Here is a 27,908-nt window from a genome sequence, read left to right as displayed (position 1 = left end):
GCAAACTGCATCCCTGAGCGCCGCAGACAGGGCTGGCTACACGCAGGAGGAGCGCACTGAAGTTTCCCAGCTGACGCGGCGTGGAGGAGAGATCCCGGTCCTGATCCTGATCCCGGTCCTGATCCTGATCCCGGTCCTGAGGAGGCGGGTTCCCACTGACAACTTCCAAAGGTACCTTCACATTCACTCCTGGTAGGAGTTTTAAATTGTATTTTCACCTTTGACGTGCAACAGTGTCAGCTTCACTGGATTCAGAAGTTCAAAAGTATCTAAAGGTTTTTTTTTTTTTTTTAATTACATGGGATCAAATGTTGGTGTTTAGATGGATCTTGAATTACACTGTATTCACCTGGAAAACCATTCTCAAGCATGAATGCAGGAGTAGTTAGTGACTTCCTGCACACTATTCAATGTAATGTGGGGAAAAAAGTTTAATACTTTAAAAGTGACAGACTTTCATGAAAGAAACAGAAAGTGTGTGTGTGTGTGTGTGGGGGGGGGGAAGTTATTTTACTACTTTACAAGACTGTTTCAGTCTATGTATCACAATAGATCTTAACAAGAATATTTGTAATGTTGAAAAAAAAGGTCTGACATTCAACCAAGAAGAAGTGAGCAGTAAAGCATGTGCTGTGTGAGGACTGAAGTTGTCACATTATGGTTCAATCTCATTTACTTGCTCTCAGGGTTTATTATTGCCACTGGTAAGAGTGGTCAAACTTGTAATTTTGCTGTTATTTGCGCCATAATTGAGATCTATTAGGCTTGAATTAAACACAGATTGTCATGCAGTTTTATTGCTCTGGTTAAAAAAAAAAAAAATGAGTATAGAGATAAAAGCAGGGGCTTGTCATTGTGACAAGTACAAGTACTTCACACCTTAGTCAAACACACTGCCGATAGATCAGCCCACAAAGTCAAACCCTGACATAACTCATGGAGGTCTGGACCTTTTATGTCTGTCTGTGTTTTCTCTGCTTCCCCTGTTTATACTATTGTCTTTTTCTCTGTCACTCAAATCAAAGCCTGCACTTGTAAAACTCTGCAACAGAACCTACTCCTATGCAGAAAAAAAAAAAAAAAAAAGAGAAACGAATTCACGGCCCTCCCCTCTGTGGAAGAACTGACTGTATTAGCTTGACTGACCCACTGAACTGTGCGGAGGAAGGATTAAGGGAACAACTGTTGTGTCACAGAAGCTCCCAGCTGAGCTACGCGTGAAGGCCTCAGAGAGCACGATCCCTCAGGCCAAACGTGTCCTTTCTGGAGTGGCAGGAAGCGGGATGCGGCAGCATGGGGCGCACGGGATGGGTGTGTCCGGGCTGCAGCCTCTGGGTTTGTTTTGGGCGTGCATCGCCGCGTCATAACGCGTAGCGGTGGCGTCATCAGTGCCTGGCGTTACACCTGTTTCGTCATGCGGGTGCAGTGGGCACAGTGAGAAAGGGAAGTGTTGAGGCTTGTCAATAACCTCCTGGATTAACTATGGAGATGTGGTTCTGAGACCATTTCTACAGGTCAGAAAGACAGATGGACAGATTTTGTTTTCAACTCATTGGTTGGACTTTTGTATTTCCAAGCAGATACTGACAAGATATATATCTTGTCCATTTGATTGATACAATTCTGCACTTTTTGTTGATAATAAACTGTAAGATCTTCAGTTACGTGCTTTGATCTTGCAACCTTGACAAAACAGAGTTTCATGTGATTTGGTAGGTTTTAGATTCTGTTATTTAAAACAGATTTTAATGTGCAGACATATTGTCACTCTTAACACAAATAGAAGGTTTGAATGGAATATTTCAAATGTAAAACTATTTCAACAAATATTCCTGAAAACTGCTGAATTTAAAATCCCTTTGGGACAATCAGAGTCAGCTCTCTGAAACGACCCTGGCATATTTATTTATAAGATTAACTGAACTGCGTATCTGCATGTCAGTAGATTGTAAACTACATAAATATTAATCTCGAAAATTATTGCTAGCAGTTCATTGAACACTTTTTCCTAGAATTGCTTTGTTGTCCACCCACCTCTGATTTAAGGAAGAAATGTAGTTATTGTATATTGACCTGTTATTTACTTCTTAGTTGCATCTAATATCCGTGTAATCCTCAGAATCAATGGTACAATCATCATATGCTGAAATCAACCTGAAGCGGTCTTGGAATAGCTTCCATTTTATCTTTATTTTAAATAATTCTCAATTCACAGCAGTTAAATTCAGTGCAGCCCTTCTCTTTTCTGTCTGGTACGACTGGATTTACACCTCGGAGGGTTTTGAGGGATCCCACTGTGATTTCACCGCTGACAGGTTATTTTTACCCTAACTATCTGTCATAGTAAAGTGAAGGACCGAGCAGCCAAAAGCCAGTCAGTCTGTCCCATTTAGCATCTGGGAAGTTTGCCCTGGCGGAGCCCACGGGCTGTATAATCTATTTGTTTGCTTTTTCCTCTTCCTCTCTCTCTTCCTCTCTCTCCTTCTCTGTTTCATTGACCATGGTCACATTCTTCGGAGGTCTCAGTGTTTTCCAAAGGTTAGCCCAGCGTGGTGTTTGGAGCCCGGCCAGCTCTAAACTGCAGTGGGACTAAATGACTCGGACTGGTTGTGGCTGGTTTTATGTGTTGGCACCGTTTGAAACCAGGCCAACGATAATGATGGAGGAATCGGCGGTCAAGTGTTTGCAGGTGGTTTGGGAGCAGAATATAGATTTGTGTTGAAGTCGTTTTCTTCTGACAATATCCAACTTTTTGTCCGTCTGTAGTGTTTGAAAGCTGGGTAATTTTTTTTTTCTTTTTTTTCTTGTAGTACTTCTAAGGACTTGAGTTTCTAAGGTTTTCTACAAATATTGTGGTTGCTTGAAAGTCGAATGGCATGAAAGATCTTTCCAGGATCATTGTGTTGACTATAGTGCTTTTTTAATTGCTTCACTAATTCAAATGTCATATTCTGATAATCTCAGATTATTTTCACTACAGCTATAAGAGTACAAACTTTGTTTCACAAATATTACCGTTGTTTAAACGGGAATTTGAAAAATGCAATTGGATCCAGCTTTTAGCTCTTTCAACTGATTGAAAAATACCACATCTGCTTTACGTGCGAGACCAAATAAGGCATGTTGAAACTTTTGCTGCTGTGCTAACAAATCCAGTCTGGCACAAAAATCTCGCCCGTGAACTTTCATCAGTGGAAGAGACATGAGAAATCACATGTTTTTGAGTATTTATTGTGATTTAAATACTCTGTTATGTATGTTTTTTTTTTTTTCTGTATGGACATGTCTTCCTGGCTGGTAGTTTCCTGCTCACTCGGATGTCGGGCCGCGTGGCTGGCGGCAGGAGAGTGTCTGCATTCCCTGAAAGGGGGGAAGTGACCTCAGATTTCCTGTGAGGGGATGGCCAGGTGCTGTGGTGTTATTGTGTAGGTCAAGACTTCCTCCGTGGATACTTTGTTGGTAAATGTCTGAAATTTGATCTTCTGAGCCCGGGTTCCCTGTGGGAGGCAGCGTGCCTCCCCATCCAGTCATCCAGCATCACTCGCTCTGTCTTCATGCTCTTCAGCATCATCATCTGTTCGCTCCATCGAAGATTTTATGTTCAGAGGACATAAACTTTATATAGGTAGTGCACAAGTGTGAAATGCAACTGTGTCTGTGCTAATGGGGTAATTAAAATCCTCTAGGGATACAATTACTAGTTCATACCCAGCACTTACCTGCTACTCTCAAAGGAATTGCTGTATTCAGAGAAAATACCAAATTGTGAGCACAAAAGACTAGATTCCTCGTGACTGCATGCTCACTAGTTGAATACAAACTAATTATATGCCATGAAAGAATGAGGTTCTGCGTTGCCTCTCTCTAGCTTTACCTGGCTTACTCTGATTTTCCACATCTGCGCGTCGTATTTATCACACATTGACTGAATGGAACATGCTTCAACATAATCAGTGTTTCCTCTGCACTGTCTCATGCGAAACAGATGTTGTTTGGGTCTGAGGAACCTGTCGATTCACTGCTGCATCATCACGTTCTGTCATACGTTGAAGGAGTGCGTGAGTCAGCCATGACTGTTTTCCTGCACCCTCGCCTGAAGGAGGGAGGGTGCCCTCATGCAGCAGAAGCTCGTCTGACTTGACAAGAACTCGATGAGAGAAATGCTATGCAAAATGTGCAGTGCAAATCTCTCTCCTCCATCAACCTGCCAGGGATTGTTTCTCTGGAACAAGATCTCAGGAAAAACCCGTCTCCATTTCCTAGGAGCTTTCTCACATTGACTGTGGGATCAACAAATCTTTTCCAGTGCATGCAGATCTTTCAAGTGTTGCATAATGTCGCTGTTTGTGCAATACTTTGGCGCCAATGGAAGATGTTATCACAAGAAAGCAACATGTCTCTACATTGGCAGTAAGGATTGCAAGTCGCATCAAGAAGCAAGGAGAAGGGAGGACTGAGAGGGAAGGAGAAGTTTAAACCCTGTGGACAAACTGCAGTGGTCTAATACAGCTGGCAATGCACTGTGTGCTATACATCCATACAACTCCTGGTTATGCTGGGCTGCGGCTAAATCACAGGGCAGCCGATGGTTAATGGAGGAAGCTGGGGACGGGAAAAGTTGAGTCAGGGAATTACTCCAGAACACAAGGTAATAAGATGTTATTCCACCCTGATAGGTCTCCACTGAGAGGGATGACAAAGTGAGGAGCCAAGCTGTGCACTTATGGTACGGCACCACGTCTTTACATCTGGGCTCTGAGAGCGATATTCTGAGTACATTTGTTATTGTTGTCCAACCTCTGGTCCGCTGGTCTGCAATTATCATGACTTCTGCCAGAAGTAGATCATGAATAAATTGCTACATGCTTCACTTACTGTTGGCTTAGTGAAGAATTTTATGCCAGATATTTCATGCTAGCTGACACTCACGGCCACTATGGTATCTTTCACTTGGAACATGTAATAAAGTTGAGCTATAGCATGAGTAAGTCTGCAATTATCCAACTCTGACCATCAACTTGTGAAAGTGGTTTTGTTTCTGTGCGAACAACAGTTTCGTCATCGTCCCCATTAGCTGTTCCTGTGCGCTGGTTTAATTGAGCATTAATGCGAGTGCACGTGGCAAGCAAGTCCATGACTACCCGTTGATATCCTGCAGGCGTCAAACGAGGCACGCCATGCCTGCAGCTCAAAGTGCCACCTTTCAAAACACAGCAACCCCCAGAGAGTGGGGCTGTTAAAGCATTTCTCCACAACAACAAGCTCACAGAACTCTGCTCTCATAACAGATGTCTTGGAGAGGTAATTAAACCTTGACTGCACTGTTTGTTTCACCATGCCACTTCTGTATCCCCACCTTCTCCCCATGCCGGCGTGCTGGTTGTGTCTTTATATGGCTTGTAACTTGAGTTTGCTGCAATGGCAGCTGCATTAGTGTTGATTGCTTCCCAGATACTTAATAGTGTTGGCTTCCACATCTGCAAAGAATGAACCTGGGCGCGTGACGTCACCGGAGACCAAGTACAGACATGAGCTTGGGTGTGTGGCGAGGCGTTGGTGTTTAGCATGCGCTCGCTTTTATTTGAATACACATAAATGTTTGGTGTTGTGCAACGGCCTTCCAGGAACGAGCTGCATGAGAAGACATTACTTGTTGAGATGTGAAGTGTATTATCTCGTCTCTGATAAGTACAACACTGTTTATTTGGAGTGCAGCTGTGAGGGAGATCATTCCCCTCGTTTAAAGTAAACACTATAAAAATGCCTGCTCTGCATGATGAAACTAGCAACTGATCGAGAATGTGACTCCTTGCCTAGAATGTCTCTTTCTATCATTTTAGTCTTTTTTTGTTGTCACGAGCATTTACAGACACTTGTGCATACTTTGTTTCACCCTCTTGCTTTCGTCTCTGTGGGACAATGCTCTCCTCTGCAGAGGAGACAGGCTGAAACAAGCCAGACTTGCTACACACACACACACACACACTACACACATGCACACGATGCAGTGCGGATTCATGTCAGTCTCTCAATTTATCTGCATGTGACAGTTCTTCCCTTTTTGGAAGATACAGATGAGAGAGCTTTTGGCACTGCCGGGGCACACTTTGGCATGACTTTGTAAAGCTGTCACAGTATCGGTGAATTGGCAATGGGAAGTGGGCAGGATGCTTCTTTGCCCTTCTTTGCCTCCCTGTCTTCTCTCACCTTTATGAGATACTGATCAGCCTTCATACTGAGTCTTGTGGAAGCCATAAATGGGAGAGGTGGCCTTTGTATGGCTATAAAAGGATGTCAGCTTTGCGACGAGGAGAAAACAAAAATGTACGACAGGGGATGAGCAATGGAGAGCGCCGGGTGAATTTTGTGTCTTTGCCAGTTTGAATTAGGAGATAGAATGAAATAAGAGGGAGTGGCCCAAGCAAGATTTTATTGCCTGCAGATCCATCTGTCAATGGTCTGTAGCAGAAAGGTGTAATTGAAGCTGAACGCAGGCCCCTCTGCTGTGTGTATCACCTCTTCAGCATGGAAAAAAGAAAAAAAAAAAATCCATTAATCTGCAGAAATTTCAACAACTATTTACCCTTATCAGAACCAATGTACACAAGTGAAGGAACATGTTGTGACTTCCCTGATGCATCTGGCGTCATGTCTCACGCACCTTGTGCAATTAAAGTTCTCCCAAGCAGCACAGTGCAATCATTACAATGAAGAACTGCTTTATTTGACAGTGTGTTTACAGCCAGCACATCAAACTGAGCGATGGCATGCTTGTTGTGAAAAAGTATAACTCAGTCCTGATGGAGGGTATTTACAGAGCTTCAACACCAGACAGTTCGGTAAGTGTTGTATTAGTTTGACAAGTGTTTAGCAGAATCATCTGGTGGTGACAGTCTCAAAATTAAATATATCACAACTCGAGTGATACAGGTTTAATGCTTTTCTGCTGTTGTTGGGCTTCTATCCAGCTTTCAAGTTGTTAGTTTGCTTATTTATTCGTTTGTTTGGTCAGTTGGTTGTTTTTGTGAGTGGTTGGTTGTTTCGATGGTTGGTTGTTTGGTTGGTTGGTCGGTCAGCACGTTTTCAAATAGAAACAAACATCCAAAATGAAAACATAAATCAATAATAGCAGCAGTATTAAAATGCTGGTTTAATAAAACAAGCCTGCCTGCACAGGTGTGTTTATGGTGCTTCTTAGGCCCACTTTACACGTTTTAAACTGAAAACTCGGATTTGCTGAAAACGTGACTATTTGAAAACGGCTTCCAAGATGTAACTTCTTAAAAATGCTCCAACTCTGTAAACAGAGAAAACGCTGATACTGCACATGCGGACTACGGTCGGAGTAAATCATTATGCTCATGCTCCACAAGGATTCATTCATGACATTAAATGTGACGTGCGCTCTTTACTCTTGAATTGAACAGCCATTATCTAATAAAGTGTAAAGTCTTGTGGACCATATGAGAGATAGTTTTATTTTTCGTACAAACAACTGAGTGAACTGAGTGACCCAAAACAACAAAGACTACAATATGTTCTATTTGAAAATATGAATGCAACACTTTTGTTTGTGCTCCCATTTTTCATGAGCTTAACTTTAACACTTTTTCTGTGTACACAAAGGCCCATTTCTCTGAAATACTGTTCATAAATTTGTATAAATCTGTTTTAGTGAGCACTTCACCTGCGCCCAGATAATCCCTCCAGCTCACAGGTGTGGCAGATCGAGATGCTGATTAGACAGCAGGATTATTACACAGGTGTGTTTTCAACTGGACACAATAAGAACTCCTCAGAACTGCGAGGAGATAAAATCCAGCATTACTTGATAGTATGTCCGATAATGTCCCCGACAAAATCTTTTTATAACAGGGCAGCGAGCAGAATAATCAAATTATCAACAAAACTGTGAACACTTAAGAACATTAGGAAATGTTTGTGAAAGGATGACATGCAAGCCTTAGACAGGCTTTATCATTTTTCCTACTGCTATACTTTGTAATTACTTTGGTCCTACAAATCACAGAAATATTGAAATTACTTGTTAACACACTTTGTTCTGTTCAGAATAACAAAGTGTTACACGTTCGGTGCTCCTTCTGGAAGATTTTGGAGTTTTTTCCCTTCATTACTATCTACTTTAAGTGTGGATCCGAGGTGCAGATTTCACCTAAAGGTGCAAATGAGCCCTTTTTGAATGAAAATTCTACATTTAGACAACATTTTCAAATATGGGTAGCTGGCTTTGTATTCTAGAAATTGTCACCCTCCTCTCACCACAGCTGACAGAATTACAAAAAAACAGCACACGTTACTCCATGAATGATGGACAAACCCCACGCAATAGTAATAATACGTGTCTGTCTTTCCACCACAGCTGGAAAAGCATAGATGGGCACACACAATCGACTGTACTGTGGCGCACGTGGTATAGTAATACATATACAGATGGCAAAGTGGAGTTCAAGTATAGCGACGTGGAGTGCTTTTGTAACAATTTAATTTAGTTTGACGGCAAAAAATTACAGATGTCTAGACCTCAGTGTCATGAGCTATAAAGAAATATATGTGCCATGTGGAAATGTCCTTTTTTCCTGCCAATGAAAACCTTTTATCTCTTGGAACATCACTAAAGAAACAAAATAGATACAATTAAAAAATATTCCATCAGGTTTGGATTTCATTTCATGTAAATGACCACAATGTGGTGTGCACTTTCTTATCAGAGTATTAACAGTTATTGTACAAGTTCACTGCTATTACACCCAGAAATAAAGCCGTCTCGGAGATGTGGAAGGATTTCGTGACAGACACTAAACCCCATTACAACCAGCAGCTGGATGGACTGTATTTGTCTTGGGCAGTTGTCCAAACCACCTACAGAGATGCGGAGCTACTTGACCACATTTACAGAAACAACGTGCGAATGTAGCACTTCCTCGCCACCAGTATACAAGTAGATGTTATATAAGTGGGCATCGACTGTCAAATGCTGACCCAGCATTTAACAGTTGTATTTTTACCCATAAAACAGAATTTAGCTTCCTTGATTCCGCCCAGTATGAAATGAAGATGCACAAATCTTCACAACAGCAGCTATACATCTCCTAGCTCTCTGGATGTTGTTCAGAACTGTACATTGTGTTTATTCCGATCCACTCCGCCTGGCAAACCTCACTGAGTTGTTTTCTTCTTCGCCCGTCTTTAGGTCCGCCATACGTTTGCAATTCCGTCAGCGCTTTAATGGGCCCAAACACTGAGCTTCAAACAGAACCACATCCAATGTTGGCAATGGAAATGAGATCAATGGGTAGAATGTGGGCCAGACGGTGAGCGAAGCACAGCAGAGGGCCAATGACACAAGCACCATGACTTCACTGTGGAAGCATTCAGCCCCCCTCAAAAACCCCCATCCCTCATCCCATTGCACGCTTTCTCAACACTAGCGAGTGGAAACTGTTTAAGGTTTAATGAATGCTGAAGAAAGAATGGAGCGAAATGCGTCCTGCAGTATGAGAAGTCATGCACGATGACGATCGCCACCGGTCACACTCCGTTTTGTTTCTGGTCATTGGTCGGTGGGGGTAATAAACCACCATTGCAGAGCCCTGCCTGTCGTGTAGCTTTAGCTTTTATTTGTTTCCTTGGCTCCTGTTAGTCCGGTAATCAAAGCGGAGCCATGCGTCTTGTTGATTTACTCAACGCATGACACACATTTACACTACACTTGATTGATGGCTCGGCTGTGGAGCGTGACGAGAACCGAGTGGCTTCGGCGTGGTTCTTCACTTTGTTTGTGTCTGTTTTGTGTTCAGCTCTTTTCCCAAATCCCTTTAAGCCAAGGATTCTCCTATATAGGAAAGAGCAGCGGGACAAAAAGCAGAATGAGGTCAGAGGAGAGTCGGGCAAGACTTGTGGTTAATAGATTGAAAAAGATAGACAGGTTTGCTTGGGTAGCAGTATAATTCAGCCACGCTATCAGTGTTTACCAAAGCACCTGTTTTTGTGTCGCCACTCCATTTAACAACTGCAGCCAGGACTTTGCATTTTATCACTGATAATGAATTAGGCAGGGAAGATGAATGGTGTTTTGCATGGCTGCATGATAAAGAGATCCCAGTGTGTGACACTCTTAAGATAAGGACCTGACGGATTGCAGCTCTCTTCTGGCAAAGTCAAGAAACTCGCTGTAGGATTTCTGAACTTGCAGGTCTTCTTGAGACTCAAACAAACCTCAGATCAATCCTGTGAAATCTGTTGTCTGTCAACGGCAGCCCAGTGGTTTTTGAAACCAAAGCTAATCAGTTTTAGGTGAGTACGTGTTTACATCTAACACTATCGCTCCATCTCCCTGTTCTTCGGCTCGGATTCATTTAACAAGCAGCTTTGGCTCTACGCAGCTACATCTACCCATATAGCTGCTCTATCACCATGGGAGGATGCAAAACCTTGAAAAAGAAACCTATACTGGTTTGAACCTATGCTGGAAGGGCAGCAGTTGCAGGAGAAAGAGGTAGGTGGGTCTGTGATGTTCGGAGCCAAGGGTGGAGGCCGTCCACGACGCATGGCAGCATGATTTATGGACACCTTTGAAGTGAGCTCACTGCAGCCTGCCTGCTGCATTTCAGAGCCGAGACGCTCTCCTGGTAGCATGACAAGGAGGATGAAGTACCTCCAGGTCACCGATGTCAGCCGGTTTACCTCTTACATATACACGTCCTCATTTTGCAACAAATCTCCTGGTGTTTGTTTAGATTCCAACCAGCAGAAATCGGCTGCCAAAACATCCACCAGACACGTGACGCTCTCCTCAGCAGCCTATTAGAAGGTCAATGCAAGCAGGGAGATGAACAAAGAGGAAAAGGAGGAGGCCCTTCTGTGGATCGTAAAAACTGGGTCACAAGGGGATTTGTTCCTACACAGTCCTTTTTTTTTTTTTTTTTTGCTTCAGTATGCAGAATTATCTGGGGAAATTTATGGTATCTCCAGTAAAGCCTTGATGGAAACTGATTTTTATCATCCGCTGCAGTTTAAAGCTCTGTCTGCTGCAGTCTCAGCAGTGATGAGATCATTGTTTGAATAAGTGAAGCTTCCATCTTCTGGTCTGCTCGTGAGGGTTGAGGGCTGAGGAGGGCGACTTGGCACCGCTCTGTCCCAGTTTGTCAGTCTGCTCCGAATTCATCATCGACTCGATTTGTTTGGATTGCTGCTACCCAGATCTTCCCACTTTGTTTGAAACTCATTTCCTAAACACATCAGATTGTTTGATCTTATCGGCTTCATTCATGTGAGCAGAAAAGCTGGGGATCATGGATATGAGGGATAATTACGCTCAACAGGAAGTCCCCACAAAGAGACTTAAACAAACTTTGGGTGTGTGTATGCAGCTGCTCTGTGTGTGTCTGCTCGTCGCGTACAATTCGCTCATTGTCCACCAGTTTGGCTGCTGTGTTTATTTTTTGTTTGATCCCTCTATCTCCCTCAGCTTTGTGCACAAAACTGGAGGTGTGGGCCTCCGTCTGCATGTGGCTGCAGGTGTGTTTCAGTGATTGTGTCTCTCCGTGGGAGTATTTAAGAGGGTTTTTTTTTTTTTTTTTGACATATTACACCTCCTTCCTTCAGTGCAACTGTGTGTTTACAAATGTATGAGTGCCTGTTTGAGAATTCCCAGAGACGTCTCTGTTTGGGGTAACGGGAAGAAGCACAGTGTGTGTGCACGCTGTCTTTGACTACTCACTGTGATTGGTCCCAAATGGGATCTGGCAGGTCAGTGCTGTCAGCTGGAAAAAATAAGATTGTTTTTCTAAAGCCAATTTACAAAAATACGAGGTGGATATAACATATTGTAATTATTTCCATATATGACCCAGTCTTCCTGAAAGGTAACCTATAAATATGACTTGCCATGGAGCTGTTTGGTTCAGGAACCTTTTAAAGAGCACAAGTTTATTGATTTTATAAATCATATTATGGGGTCAGTAGAAGTGAATAAAGTGAGTAACTTCAAATGGCTTGTTTATGCAACAGAAAACAGCGCACATTCATTTCAAGTACGGATATCTTTAGCAGATCGGCAGTTTAATTGACTACAGTATTTTTAATTGATCAGCGATTTGCAAATTGAGTCAATCAGGTCAACTATTTCTTTTGCTTTTTGGACAGTTGCTGTAAACTGAGTATTGTTTGTGAATAGCTACGTAACAACCCCACTGTAGGGGCATTAGCAACAATAGCAGCTCAACAGTCAGCGCCATGTAGATGATTAAAAGTTGAAGGGGAAAATAGTAAACTTGCAATATCTGCAGAACTAGAGCTTTGCTCAATACAACTAGTTTGTATGAAATCTTAAAGTAAACATGAAGCACAGTTTTTGGTGAGGCCTGTGCGAAACTGAAGCTAAGCAGGTCAGGCAGGTCTGTATGCTGTTAAAAAGATGTGTTTTTTTTGTTTGTCAGTTTTGTTGCTACTAATTACATTTTAAATTGGTAAATCTTGACATAATAATGATGGTTTGTTGATTTTCGTATCCATCGTATGCTGCCAGAGCAAGTGGTTCAAGTTGAAACAACGTATATCGCCATGTAAGGAGTTGAAATATTTCCTGTTTGTCTTGTCCAGTATTTTAAAACTGGACTGTTACGATTTCTTCGAAGTCGGACCACTTGTTAATTTTTACAGTGTCGGAAATGATCGTACTTTTGTTTCTCAGACCAAATACCGGAGTGAATGAAGAGCACTTTCTGTTTTTTATGACAGGAAGGACATGCATTGGGAAGGTTCAGAGGTCAACCTACATTAACATGTCTATTTTTAGGCTTCATACTGTATGTTTTCACAGTGCAGTGATTTGAAAAAGACATATGATAGCGTGCATTTAACTGAGCTGGATGTCAGGTCAGTTTTAAGCCAGTTCGACCTGATTTTTAACATGTGCACTTACAGGCTTCACTCCAGACATAGTCAGGAAGTCCAAAAACCTTCCAAAATGATCTCAGTTTTGGGAAGTGTTACTAGGATAGCCGAGTTCCCCAGTGACTTCTATATTTGTTTTGGTGTAACACGTTAATTTTCACATTGACTGTGAATCCGTAATAAAACACTTAGCTGTGTCGTCTGTCATATGGGAGCTGTGCATCACTGCCAAGAGGGTTACAGTCCCGGCAGCTGAGGGCAGTATTTACAGTTTGCCATGGAGACGTGTCTGAGAAAGGGAAAAATGGCTGCATTTACTGGAAATTACTTCCAAGATAGTCACTCCAGCCGGTTCACATTTGGCACGTTCGCTCGGCTTTCTCTGCCAACGTAGAGCTTTTTTAAAACATAAACCCATCTTCTCAAGGTTACAGAGTCAAAGGGGGAGAGAGGTGAGTATTTTGGGTCAGCTGTGGTTGTGGAAGATAATTTGTGCAGCTGTTGGTTTAGAATGGAGGTCGTTCCTATTGCTTAAAGCGTCCGGTATTGCACCCGTGAAGGCCTTCAGCACCTAGTGATTTAAAACATCCGCCTGCTTACAACAGCATGCTGAATATTCATGTTCGGGGATTTTCAGATGTGTTTAAGCAAATATTAATTTCAAAAATATCTTGTCTGGGCATTAACCTCAGGGTCAGGTGCCGTCACTGCAGCCACGAGCCGCGAGTCTGAATGAGTTATAATTGCTTTCAGGTGTGTGTGTGTGTGTGTGTGTGTGTGTGTGTGTGTGTGTGTGTGTGTGTGTGTGTGTGTGTGTGTGTGTGTGTGTGTGTGTGTGTGTGTGTGTGGCTTGCTGAGAGTGCGGTCTGTAAAACCTTAACCCAGTTCCTTGATGTCATGGCTGGCCGTGCTGACTCAGCACCTTTCGGAGACCACCTGGAAGTGACCAGGAGTCTGCAGGAGCCATTTTGTGTCGATTGTTTCACAGCTACCCGACGTGTTTACTGCCAGTGTGTGACTAATAACCACTAAGGCAGTGTGTAAACAGCGGCAGTCAAGTGATGACTCAGTCATGACAGTCCGCGTTACTGGGCTTTTCACCTTTTTTAATTTATGGTTAAATTGTGTTAACTTTGAAAGCATGCTATACACAGTTGTATGATTAATACATTTTGAATCAAGCTGATTTTCTGTGAATTTTTAGCTAAAAGTCACCAAACGAGTGGATGAAATGAGTCTTCACCCATTTAGGATTGGGGCTTGGTTTTACTGTGGAAATGAGAACCAAAGTCAAGTTAAAGCACGTCAGCTGAGATTCGGGTAGAGAATAATTAATTTCGTATATTAGAGTTACTTCCTGTGATGAAAATATTTGATTATATATATTTTTATTTTTGGCTCCAGTACATTTAAAATGGAATTATTTAGTATTTTGTTTGAGTGGAGACTCAGGGTTAACGAGCCTCACCTGCTGGACTCCACACCTGCTCATAATCAGGGGCGGGTCTATATAAGAGGAGTGAGTTTGGCCTCAGTAGAGGCTTTTGGGATGACAGAGGCGACACCATCAGTGGTCTCTGAGTATTTGAGTGTTTAATAAGTTTTGACTGAAGACATATAATTTGTTTCAGAAACACCTTTCAGTTACTTGCGTTGTCCAACCACATTTTTAATATTGTTCCTTCTATCATTTTGGTAGATTTATTAGGGGGTAGTGTGGAGATCACACTACCACCTTTCAGAACCCCTTGTGGAAATTTTCTTTCTTTTGGTTGTGGTTTTCTTTGTTAGTTTCCCTTTTATACGACGCCCAACCTAATTTACTTAGGTTTTGGTTAGGGGAAATGTAACAGGAAAGAGTCCGTGTGTGCTTTAGTGGCGCATCTAAAGTAATCTTTAGCAATATGAGTAAAATGATAGATTTGCTGATTTGGCTTATGACAAAGTTAAAATGTTGTACGCACATAAATTCACCAAAGTTGAACAATAAAGACATCATCATGGCAGCGAGGTGACAAGTTGAGAAATGTCCATGACATGTTTTTACTCACATCAAAAACAACCAAGGCGAAGCGTCCTTGGACTCGGCTGTGGTGGGATTTCATGCCTCAGAACCCCACAGGAAGGAGGCCAAAGGCCTTCGCCTTAAATCCATATTAGGAGCCGTATAAATAAAATGAGTTTGCCTAATTTGCTTTTAAATCTCATTGCCCTGACAGTTTGAAGGAGTTGGATTTATTTACAGAAACACTTCAGAGGCATTTTTCCATGGAGCGAGTTGAGGGATATCTGCTGATTCGCCTGGCCATGAAGCAAACACACAGACAAAATTAGATTTCTGACTTGCCACTGAAGATATTGCATCAGAAGGACTCTTTCTGTTCCCCCTCCGGAGGTCGGTCTTGTGAAAACAACATCCTCTCGTGGGGCTTGCAAACCCGTAACTGGATCAACCAGCTTGCAAGTGGAAGTACCCTGACCTCAGCGCGCATGCCTCCCATTCGAATGGAGTCTGGACTGGGTGTAAAAAGGTGCATTTATTCAAGCTGCACACAGGGCTGTGATCCCCAGCGAAACAAAACCAGTGTTAAAGACGAGATGGTTTTCCAAGGGAAGGCTTCACATTTCAAAGGGATTCCCTATCGTTTGGATCACACGCTCGAGGATGACGGCGAGCATGTGGAGATAGAAGGAAAGTGACTGAGATAGCCGTGTTCTGGCAAAAATCTGCTTTGTGGGAAAATTTGGAGTGAAGGGGTTCCTGGGAATAATGGACGTGTTTGTTAAAAGAGAGATGACACACATAAATGTAGAAAAAACCTAAATCCTGTTCTTTTCAAATCTTCTAAAATCTATCTCAAGACACTCAGTGACACTCCTCTGCCATCCTTTTTCAGTTTTTTTTTTTTAAACGAACACTTATCTTGGTTACAATTCTTGTATGCATCAGAATGTAATTCATTTGTTGAATGCTGACTGATTTTCACGTGTTCGTTTCACCTCCATTGTCTCTGCATTCCTCACCACCCTGTTTACCACCTCAAAGGGCATCAACCAGCAAACTGTCAAGGTTTTTTTTTTTTTATCCGTGTTAGCTTTCAAGGTTTGCTTTCTCCTTTGTCACTCCTATCCTACTTTTCTCTAGGCCATCTAAACATTTGCTGGCAAATAACAGCACGGACTCAGAAAGAAAAAAAAAACAACCTTTCTTGCATTCTCAGTGACTCTCCAAAACCTCCGCTGGCACACAGGAGTTAACTGCATAGTTTCCCCGATGCAAACCAGATGTGAAGCACAAATGTATGGCAGCATTTTTTTTGCCTCAAAGGAGGACAAATGTAGGCCAAAAATGCAGTCATTTGGCCTCCACACACAGTGATATAAAAATAAATTCATATTCATTTCAGCTCCAAACTGTCCCTCCTGGTGGCTGGGTCAGGACTGTATGATTTAGTGTAATTGCGATGTTATTGTTGGGTGTTGAGGAACGTTCGGATCGAGATGGATATGTGGAAGAAAGAAGACGACAAACGACAGTTGGTTTTTCTGCTGCGTTCCTCTTTAGATAGCTCCGTCATCCTCGCTGGCTCGTCCTTCAGTCTGAGTTTGCCAAAGGGCCGTCAGAAGATGATAAATTGGTGTTTTAAGTGCAGCTAAATGGACGTCGCTGCGACGCGTGATGTCCTTTTGGTTACATTCAGTCCAAAACATTGTTTGAAAATCCTTTTAATAAATTATCTCAGAAAGCTTAAGATGCGATACTTCTGGCCGAAATTCACTCTTAGCTTTCTTCTAATGCTGCAGTGAGAATCGCACAGCGAAGCCTAATATTAGGAGACATCAAGTTATATCCCCGCACTCGCATTGTCATTATAAGTTGCCATGAAGGGACAAATTACAAAGGCCACGGTGACATTTTCTGCAGCAGGTAGTCATTTTCCTCCTTTATGTTTATGACGTTGGCTTTGATTTGAGCCCTGTGTTGCCTCCCACTCCACGCCAGGCGGTGTTTAAACGCTCAGGGACAATAACAGGTTAGCGTTCCAGTGTCTGGTCCTGCAGCCTGCGCTCCGTCGTCAAGTCTGACCCGGGATCCCAGAGCAGCAGTCTCAGGTGCATCTGCGCCAAAAACCCCGTCTGTCTACCGCTCTTCATCCTGCTCCAGCAGACGCTTGATGCTGTTCAAAGAAACTTAGTGGATTAAATGTGAGTTTCAGTCATCATTTCTCGACATGTGCTCATCCAGTGTGCTGGGAATGTGGGTGGCCCAAGTTTCCTCTAATGCGAGACAGAGATGCAAAAAAGACGACATGCATGGCAGAGCCACTGGTTATTTACCAGTAGTGTCTCAACGGTGGCTGAGCACTGGCCCCATCGTGTAAACTCTGATGACCACAGATTGCTCAAAGTCCAGATTGTTAGGAGGTTAATTGCAGTTCTGGTTTTCTCTCTTGGAATCAGTGTCACATCGTCACTAAACAGCCCAGTGTTGCCTGGATTCTCAGTGTACTGTGGTCAGCGTGTTTATGGCATTGAAGTAAGCATATTTTAGCCCGACATCAGAATTAGGATGGTTCTTGAAACAGCACTTGAAAGCTTGCTTAAATGAGCACTCCTCTGTTTGAATGTGGCTGCGGCATTATCGCTTCTCCACGAGTGATTTCCTCCTCTTCCTGTGATAACATTCACTGCCTCTGTGTGTCCTTTTGATTACCGAACTTGAGTTATCTGATCCAGTGAAAGCCAACAGGAAGCCTTTGACAGTTTTATAACAAATATATTTAGATGCAGACTCTTTGTGTTGTTCTGTGGTGACCTTTATTGCTTCTGACCATTTCTGATGGCATTCATGAAAACAATTAGTCATGTTGATGTGATTTAGCTTGTGGAGTGACTCTTCTTCAAGAATATGCGGACATGGAAATTCATCCCAGCAGGTCTGAACCCAGTTGCCAGTCTCTTGGAAAACACATGAACGTAATCCCTTTGAGAACTTAAGTTCTGAATCATTCCTTAAAAAAAACTTTGTGCAAGTCATGCACCAGCATCAAAAAGAAATTCATCCATGGCCAAGAGCTGCCGGAATAAATACGATCAGACGATATCTCCATCAAGCTCCCTTCAAGTGGAAACACACATGACCTTTTCTGATGTTTTATTTCTGATATCCTCAACCAGCCCCTTAAATTATATACTTTAGTGTCCAGTGCTGCTCTTTTTCCCCCATCTTCAGACCAGCCAAGGAGCTTTACGATATCTGGAAGTTGTCCAGGCCCAAGACAAGACACAGTGTGTTGGCATGTGTTTATCCAAACGTAGCTGTTTAACTTTTTTTCTTTATATAACATCATAAATCTAAGCATTTGCTCAAGCATGCATATTTTTTTTTTCTTACTGACACCTTCACTTATTTTGTGTTACACTCCTATTGAGATTCTTTCTCACTTACCTCTGGGATGTATATAAAAGGAAGCAGGTGTGTACTTGAAGGTGACAACACACTGCCTTGTCTCGTGTGCAAATCTATGCTTTGCCAAAACTTCCAGACATTTGAAAGAGATCGAGTGGCTTTTGTTGCTGATGGTTTTTTTTTTTTTTTATCATAAATCAGACCTTACTGCACACCGTAAAATCCACACTTGCTAAAGTATCCACTTGGTTATAAAAGCACTATAGTCACTCTGGCCCTATAAACAACACCTAACAAGTCCAGCAGCTGCCCAAGTACTGAATTGGTTTGTTTTTAACTATATTGCTTGCAGACCTCATGATATATATAAAACTAAAATCCAATTTAATAGAATGAAAACTTTTTTTTCTTTGGGAAACAATTATTGATTGTATATCATATTCATGTTGTATTTATTTCGGCAAATAACACTGAATGTAGAAACAGTATGTGGACCATCCAGTGAAAGAAATGTTGAAACATTTTTGCACAGCTGGGTTAATTATATAAATTGTCTGAAAAATGAGAATTGTTTTGTAGTTTTGTGGTTGCATGTGCAGTACACATCCATTTTGCCTGCTGTGGTCAACAGCATGTTTCCTGTGTTTATGAAACATTCGAGTGCTTTGTCTAGTCTAAGAAAAACAGATATTTTACAAGCATATTCTTTTAACGGGCAGGAAAGAGGCGGGGGGAGAGCTCACGGATTTGTTCCCAGCGGGCCGTACGGACTGATCATTTGGGATTAACCAGAGCGTAAGCAAAGTTTGGACTGGGGATTAACAGGCCTGCCTGTGGGACCGGACTGGACAGGGTATCTATTAGACCATTCAGGAAACCAACCATGACCGTGTTGCCCAGCAACAGCATACAGTCCAGTTGCTTGCGTTGGTCTGTTGCTCTGTACTTGGCCTTTTTATGCCAATCACAGAGGGTTGTGTTGACTAGGACATTATACTGCAGCCTTGACATTTTTCTGCTATCTTATAGCTGGAAGTCTGAAGGTTTGTTGCAGGCTCATGAAGCGTGAGGGTTTATCTAACTTTCAGGAAGCATTAGTGTGTCTCAAAGTGATGTTTTCTTTTATGAAAAAGTTAACATTGTCCTTGAAAATATGGACAGAGAATGTCATCATTTACAGGATGTTGCCTATGCAGTGTTTGGATGCAATGTTTCGTTGTGGTATCCAGATATTAATTTTAAGATCCTAATATCCATGCCTTAATGCTACTCTCACTTTTTCACTTTGACTTTCATGTTATTTAGTTTTCACTCAGTTGACCTCTTCCCAAATCACTATATGCAGCCTGGAATGTGCCATTGTGTATATTAAACACACATCCCCAGTGTCTGCAGCAATGCCACCGTTACACTCTGGACCATACTGGACCATGTGGATACAGTGGCGATTTCTTCGAAGAGCCCACACTTTCCCCAGGGGGCTGGATTTAGTCACAGCTCTGGTATTTGTGAACCGTATTAACCCAGAGTGGAGATCTTAGTCACTCTTTGCTAGGAGATAGACTTCTGCTGGGAAGCTTAGCAGTTGTAGATACGCAACCCTGTGAGAACTGGCCCTGAGTTCTCTTCTCTTCGCTGTCTTTAATCCCACTCAAACTTGTGAATTTTTAAAAAAAAAAAAAAAAAACCTTCTTTTCCGAAGTGTCAGGTTGTTCGGGCCTCTTAAAGTTTCTGCTTCTCTGTTGTCTTTTGGACACTCGTGTGGGTGATGCATCTGAATTTTGCAAGGGAAACAAAACGGCTCATCTTGCCTTGGGAATGAAATATGACGTTGGGACGTCACGGCACCGGCTCCCTGGCTTTTTGAGTCATGCCTCGTCTCGTCTCTCTCACCTGGCATGCGAAGACGGCACATGCTGTACCTGCCTGGCACTGCAGATAGCGTTAAGGTCATACACTCCTCTTCAGCTCTATACTTTGTTGATCTAATCTTGACGTTGTGGTTACTCGGGCCTGATGGCAGCAATGCTGGAATTTTCTGAGGAATGGTGTGTCAACGCACAGAAATTGATCCTTAAACACAGACTTGCAAGTTCAGCGCCTTGCTGTACATTAGACAGTCCAACCACAGCTGCTTATTCTGAGATTCTGCCATAACCTCCAGCTGGATGCTATAATGTGAGACACAGGATCCTCAAGATGTATCCATTCCATTCAGCCAGCAAACAGAGATGTGGAAATGCAGCGATGTGAGGTTGTGTACACACTATCAAGTGTTTAAGCTTTGTAATTTATGTTTTAAGGTCATTGAAGGGCTTGAAAAAGCCTCACCGGTGTGGAAAAAACAGCGGTGTTGTGCCTGTGGACGGCTTGTCACCGGGTTATATATGAGGACTGCGAGCAGGTGAGGGCTGTCGGATCTTGACTTTCTCACCCCGAGTCATTAGGAGCTTTTGTCTCGCAGAGGACTGAGACAGTTGAAACCCGAGAGCCTGGGAGTAATGTTTTCTTTGATGATGGATCCTGTGTGAATTCACTTCTACTGTTCTTTCTTCCCTTTTTTTTTTTGTGTGCGTCACCCTGTGCCTTTGTGCGGATGTTCTTTGGCGTGTGCGTCTACGTGCGTGCGTGTGTGGGTGTAAGTCAGGCAGCAGAGAGACGGTCCGAAGTGTGATCGATTATTATATCAGTGTTTATTATTGCTCGGTTGTGGGAATGAGCATCCAGCCGTGCACCCAGCCAGAGGACTGTATCACTTATCGCCGGGCTTTCCTCCAACAATGCTGTAATGTTTTGGCAACCCGATATTGTTGCCACAATGCTCTCACAATATTATTCTGTCATTTTGTTGTGTGTTCAGCGCTGATCAAGGGCCCTGTCGCACGGCGGAAGCCACGTTCTCAGACAGTGTGCCTCTTGTGTTTGTACGTGGCCTCATCTCTGCCCTGAATGGAAGCCTCTTGCTCAGGAGTCGTGTTCAGACAGCTTCACTTGTCTGCTCATCTGACACGAGTATACGCTGAAATGCCTCGCTGGGTTTTCGTATCCGTTGGTGGTCCTCGCTTTAATCACAAATAGATCCCGGCCTCATAAATATTTACAGGTGTGCATGATGGGTAAGCTTCATAAGCGTGGATCTGCTGCTTCACTTTCCTTCAGTCACCGCGGAAGTCGATCGTTCGTTTGCGCTTTAATCTTTTACTGCAGGTTTAGAGAGGCTGACGGCGACAGAAAGGTGTTTCATTAGTGACTGAAAGAAAGCGAGTGACAGCTTTCTTATACTGTGCCCCCCCCCCCCCCTGCATCCAGCAAACTTTCATCCACAGCTGTAAAAGTTCAGATCCATTTTGTGCCACCTCTCCTTCTTCTCCACTTGCTCCCACTTGCGCTGTGTGTTTTGTTTGAGCCCAGCTCCGCCGCTGGTGCAAGTCCAAGTATTTACAACATAAATATTGGCAGTGAAAGTCTATACTGATGCTCAACTGCTGTGATGGAAAAGGTGACTAAATCATTCCTCAACACTCCCCCCCTCCCCCCCTTTTTTTTTTTCTTTCCCCTATTGTCCTTTTACTTCTTGTGAAATCCTTTAACTTTGGAGTTGTTGACATTTGCTGACACGAGCCTCTGCTTTCCGTGTTACAGACTCGCAGAGAATTACAATGGCCGACCGATTCGACTGTGACAACTGCAAAGAATCGCTGTACGGCCGCAAATACATCCAGTCAGACGACAGCCCCTACTGCATCCCCTGTTACGACAGCCTCTTCTCAAACACGTGTGACGAGTGCAAGGAGCTGATTGGCCACGACGCAAGGGTGAGGCATCCGTTTTCGACATGAACTGACATGTAATCAGCTCTGTGCTGCTCAATAACAAATACTATACATTTAAAACTGCAATCACAATTCTTAAGCTTGAAAACAAAATATTGCCTGAATCGCACATGTGATATATGCCTTTCGCCATTATGCACCACCTGTTTCCATATCAAACAAAGATAAATCAGCATCAAAGAACAACTGTGCTTGGCTTTAAGTCATTTTTAAAATGTTTTGGCATGGTTTTGGATCACTAAAAAACAAGCTGTGTCATGTTAATGGTGCATAATTCAAGATAAATGAGGCACGTTCTATATATCTTTGTGTAGCACGACAGCGCAAAGGCTAATTTGAATTGCAATCATGCGGGCTATTTCCAGCAAATCCACATAAGCCAAGAGACTAATTTAGTCAAAGATTGTAAAAATGCAGCATGAGCGAACGTCTCCCGCTTCCCCACAATCAATTTAAAGTGTAATCTTCCCTTAAACGGAAAACGCCAACATGAAGTGGATTAGCTGACGCCTGCTCATTCATGCAGAATACAGGAAAAAAAAACTAAAGCGCTAAATAGTCTTATTTAACACCAGAGTCCAAGGAGTCATCGACACCCTGACAGGGAGTGAAGTCAGCATTTTCTCCTGTCGATAGCCTGAAGTATCACTCCCACCCTGAGAGATTTCATGTGTTCATACTTCTGCATTATGTGCCACGTATTTGTTCCTGGAGATATTTTCAGTGTCAGTTTGACCAAGAGCAGTCTCAACATTCCTTTATGTTTTATTTCCATCCCCCGTATGGTCTAATTTATACGTGTATATCATTTCCGTGACACCTTTATGACTTTGTGAAATAACCAATGAGCGTCTGCTTTTGTTCTGCTGTCAGGAGCTCTTTTATGAAGACCGGCATTATCATGAGCACTGCTTCCGCTGTTTCCGCTGCGATCGCTCGCTGGCAGACGAGCCCTTCACCAGCCAGGATGACGCACTGCTCTGCAACGACTGCTACTGTAACGAGTTCTCGTCCAAGTGTGTAGCATGCGACAAGATCGTCATGCCAGGTAACCCTTCACTTATTGGAGCCCCAAAGTTTTTTTTTTTTTTTTTTTTTAGAGAGAGAGAGATTCAGATCAACAGAAGAGGACATGCTATAGAAATGTAGTTTTCTTCTGCATGTCTGTACTGAAATATTGATGCTGACGTGAGAAGCAAATAATCTTTGCTTGGAATCTAAGAGGATGAAATAGAATACATAATGTAAAAGAGGGAACGATGCCTTGAATAAAACGCCTTGTTCTAATGAATTTGACAGTGCCATACATTACAGTATATCTCCCAACCGCTGAGCCTTATCCGGACTGTCCGTCATTCATTTTATTTTCCATGTAGTATACAAATTGAATTTTAAAAGTAGGCAAATGACTTTGGAAAATGATGACATGGCAAATTTTTGAAAGTGAGAGATGAAGCAGATAGAGTGAGGGAGGGAGGTTTTGGGGAGGGAAAAAAAAAGTTAAAGTATAAGGCGAAGGCAGGGGTCCAGGACGGAGCAGCAGGCAGGGGTGAACGTGACGGAGTAATTGCCAGTCTGCTTGATTTGTTGTCTGTAAGCCAGATCCCCAGGGCTGGAAGGCTGCCAGAAACCTGATGATAACAAGAGATAAGCAAACTCAGTTATTCCAGCGCCTCTGTAGCAAAGATTCCACATCGAGTGGGGCTTCGCCCGATATTTTGATTTCTAGTTAAGATCTCACATTCGCCTCTTACTAATACTTGTGGGATTTATTTGACAGTAAATGGGAGTGAAAACTCATGAACATCAACCTGAATCAACACTGAAAACAGTTTTCAGTTTTCAAAAATGAATCAAATGAAACCATTCTTTTCTATCGAGAACCTGTGTCAACTTAAACTTGACTCATTAAGACTCTTTAAAAATCATCAGACTGATTGAAATAGTGTCACTGATATTGGCAGTCTTTGCTATATATCAGTACGGAAACATATTAGCTGCATTTCCATTACGCTTCTTAAGTACACCAGCTTTTTAATGCAAGTTTAAGGATTTGCCAATTCTAGGGGTAACAAACTCTGCAAATGTGACTCACTGGTGGTTAATTACTAATGAGGATCACCTGTGGTAAAATGCCTGTGCCCATGTGACACCAATTAGCCAATGAATGATGACCTCCATGTTTTAAAAAGCCAGCTGTGTCACTGTTCTTGCAATGCTGAAGACAAAAACAGCTTTCTGAGGTTGGGGAGGCGTTGACTCATGAAATCAGAGAGTTGTCAAGATTTTAGAGTGAATTCTTTGAGCCACTGCAACAAAACCTATTTTCAGTTGAAGCCTGCAAACATTTGAGAGGTTGAACAAACTGCAAAGGAAGAGAAGGATAAAATACCAGCTGAGAAGGGCCTGAAGCTTTTTGAGGACTACAGGGAATGTTTGGAGGCTGTCATCACATTACTTCTGCACAGTTTTTTTTTTTTTTGGGGGGGGGTTCTTCTTTGAACTTGTAGTATGCACGTTGAAAAAAACTGCAAAATTACTTTGGGGCGCTATTTAGAAGATCCTTATGATATAATTTTGGTACATTTCCTTTATTTCTAAAGGTATAGATATTTTAAATGTTATGCAAAAAATGACGGCTTGATCAATAATGTCAGCAGGACGCAACCAATAGTGTTAATTCCCAAATATGCCTACATCGACTCATTTAAAATCATGAGTTTGATTAAAATAGTGTCACCTGTATTTGATCAGATTTGCCCTGTCTAAATGAAATTAATCGGATGGGAGGAGTGGGTGTAACCCTCTCTCTTTCTTATCCAGAAACAGCGCATTGCATCTTGAGTTGCACAATGAATGTATATTGCTGTCACAATATCAACAGTTAAAATGTTCAGATCACAAAAGACTGAATGGAAATAAATCATGTTTACCTATAATTTCATGAATCAGGAGGAGTCATACTGCTTAGCTGATTGTATTTCACTTATTTATTCCAAAACCTGCTTCATACCTTGGGGAAACAAGGCACAAGTCAAAGTACAAAATTACAAAAAACATCAACTTTACCAACTTTTCCGCTTTTAAAACACTGTTGGTGGGAACTGTAGACAAACGTGATTGAAAAAAGAAAAGGAAAACAAACGTGGCGAAGTTGTGTCTGACTGAATTTAAACCTCTTTAAATTTGTTGGAATGTTGTGGGGAAAAAAGTCAAAAGTACAGGATTTTACTCTTTCTAATCGTCTTTGCTGAGGTACTCTGACTCCTGTGAGCTTATTTCCTGGAAGGGCTTCGTAGGGGATTTTTGTGTTTTTGATTTAGGAACGCCACACCGCACCGCCTAAAGCACTGAAACATTACAGAAAAAAAAAAGTCAGCTCTGCACAGACCACAGCATCCCTGCAGAATAAACCAACCGGTACAATAAAAAACTCAACAACCAAAGGGACATAAGATGGATGGTTGGGCACAGAGGGGAAAATGACTTTATCCATTTTTCAAAAAGCTTGCTACTAGTTTCCAGTCGTAGGAAAGAAGTGTGGGACCTGTGGTATTTTGATTGAAAATAAATTTTGGTGTAGCACAATGAATTGTATATTCCTTCATGCAACACAAATATTTAAAACCACCGAGAATACCAGCATGATCTTCGTAATTCTGTCACAATGTGTAAATGATGCTAACTCAGCCTCCTTTTTTTTTTTTTTAAAGAAAATCATTCTTTCCATCCTCTTGTTCCCTCTCTGTCATACCTCTTTCCTTCTGCCACTGCAGGTACGAGAAAGCTGGAGTACGCCGGCTCCACATGGCACGAGGGCTGCTTCATCTGTCACAGCTGTCAGCAGCCCATTGGCTCAAAGTCCTTCATTCCCGACAAGGATGAGCACTACTGCGTGCCTTGCTACGAGGACAAGTTTGCTCCACGCTGCACGCGCTGTAAAAAGGTCAGTCAGAGCGCCGGTTAACCAGTTTTAAAAGAGCACTGTGTAAAATTTCAAATATTAGACGGAAATGTTGTGTGACTTCTGCTCATTGCTTGGGTATCGGAGTTTAGAATCATTCGACTGGCTTTTGCAGTGCTCCATCATGACATAACAAAATAATGATTGAAATTAAATGCGTGACCGCCATTCATTTCCGTTTGATTCGTTGTACAAGAAACAAAGCGGATAAAAGACCTTTAAGAGTCTCATGTCTTCAGTTACAAACACATTGTCATCTAAGCTATGAGAGCTATAAGTAAACGTCTGCAGGAATGTGCTTTGGATATTATTTTGGAAGAGGAGGCTTCCGACCTGACCTCTTGGGCTTTTTTTTTTCTCTTTCTTTTTAAAGGCCCTGGCTAAAGGCGGCGTGACCTATCGGGACGAGCCGTGGCATAAGGAGTGTTTTGTGTGCACCGGCTGTAAGATGCAGCTGGCAGGTCAGCACTTCACCTCCCGAGAAGAAAACCCGTATTGCCTCAAGTGCTTCGGCAACTTGTACGCCAAGAAGTGTGAGGCCTGCAGCAAGCCGATCACAGGTAGGATTTCACGTGGTTTAATCTTCTGATCGTCATTAAAGCACATTGGACTACTGGAACTGTTTTTCATTCTGTGTTGTGTAAACTGGGTTCTGATCTGAGGCTGATTCTCGTCCCTCTCGTGTGGCAGGTTTTGGAGGCGGGAAGTACATCTCATTTGAAGATCGACAGTGGCATCAGCCATGCTTCACCTGCTCCCAGTGCTCCGTTTCACTCGTGGGCGCCGGCTTTTTCCCCAACGACGACAAAATCCTGTGCCGCGACTGCCACACAAGCCTATAGAGCAGTCCTCTAACGTCCTCCCACCCTTCCTTCAACACACTCTGAAAGCTTTTTAAGAATTATTACCAAGGAAGGTACCGCAGGCTCACAATTCCTGCCTCAGGTGATTTTTTTTTTTTTTTTCCCAATATAAAGACATCTATTTCTCGATGTCTATGTCTGTATCAGATTTTCATCCAGGAGTTTGTGTTTTGCTCCTGTTTTGATGTTGCATTGTTTGCATGAACCACCGCAACTTTTTTTTTCCTTCTACCAAATTTCTTTTTTAATGACTTTATTCTTTTGTTTTGTTTTAATGGAGTACCTTAAATAATGACTTGTTATGTGCTGCAGAAGCAAAGAAATGCAAAATGCTTGTCACTTTGCAGAAAGTCTTACATTTTAGAGACTGTACAAACTTCAACTTCAGGTATAAGTCAGACTGAAGAGAGACACACTGATACAGTATAGAATATAAATCTTAGTCTGTATTTGTAAAGTAAGACACGATAAAACTATTGGGGAGATTTAGTTATCTCAGCAGCTCCACATTGCACAAAGATATGAAAAGAATTATATTGATAAATATGAAATATTATGAATATTTAATAAGAAAATTATACCATAATAAGAATTCAGTGTTTAGAATGGTGGGATTAATGTTTTTATGCTCTTATAACTGCAGATTTATGCAATTTGAATGTGCTTTTTTCCTCACGTGTCAGTTATCTTCTACAATGTCTTGCTTTTTGCATCTGGAACAAATTACTGTAAATAACGGCAGTAAGGTGAGACACTTTCTGTAACATATGGCAAAAATTCTGAAAACGTCAAAGCAACAACCAATAGAGAAATAACTCACTAACATTCACTGGGAAAAAGTTTCTGGTAGTCGGTCTGAATCATTTGCACTTTGGTTAAGATATTATTTTGCTTATTTTATGTGCACATAAAATCACATTTCA

At 42.2% G+C, this 27,908-nt stretch overlaps 1 protein-coding gene across 2 annotated transcripts; it reads left to right on the top strand.

The window, feature by feature from the left end:
- fhl3a (four and a half LIM domains 3a) lies at positions 1 to 27,793 on the top strand. 2 transcript variants are annotated; one of them, XM_030103335.1, is made up of 6 exons: positions 1 to 171; positions 21,968 to 22,140; positions 23,032 to 23,206; positions 25,935 to 26,104; positions 26,496 to 26,682; positions 26,813 to 27,793. In XM_030103335.1, exons 2-6 carry the CDS (start codon positions 21,985 to 21,987, stop codon positions 26,962 to 26,964), a joined length of 840 nt encoding a protein of 279 aa, XP_029959195.1. In that variant the 5' UTR covers positions 1 to 171; positions 21,968 to 21,984; the 3' UTR covers positions 26,965 to 27,793. The 2 variants fall into 2 exon arrangements, with proteins under 2 accessions (XP_029959195.1, XP_029959194.1); XM_030103334.1 differs by having other exon boundaries at positions 1 to 192.
- The last annotated feature ends 115 nt before the right edge of the window (positions 27,794 to 27,908 follow it).

This window comes from Salarias fasciatus, chromosome 11 (genome assembly GCF_902148845.1).
Source record: "Salarias fasciatus chromosome 11, fSalaFa1.1, whole genome shotgun sequence".
Taxonomy (NCBI): Eukaryota; Metazoa; Chordata; class Actinopteri; order Blenniiformes; family Blenniidae; genus Salarias; species Salarias fasciatus.
Note: the sequence above shows the minus strand (reverse complement) of the source record. Positions and strands in the feature narration are given on the sequence as shown.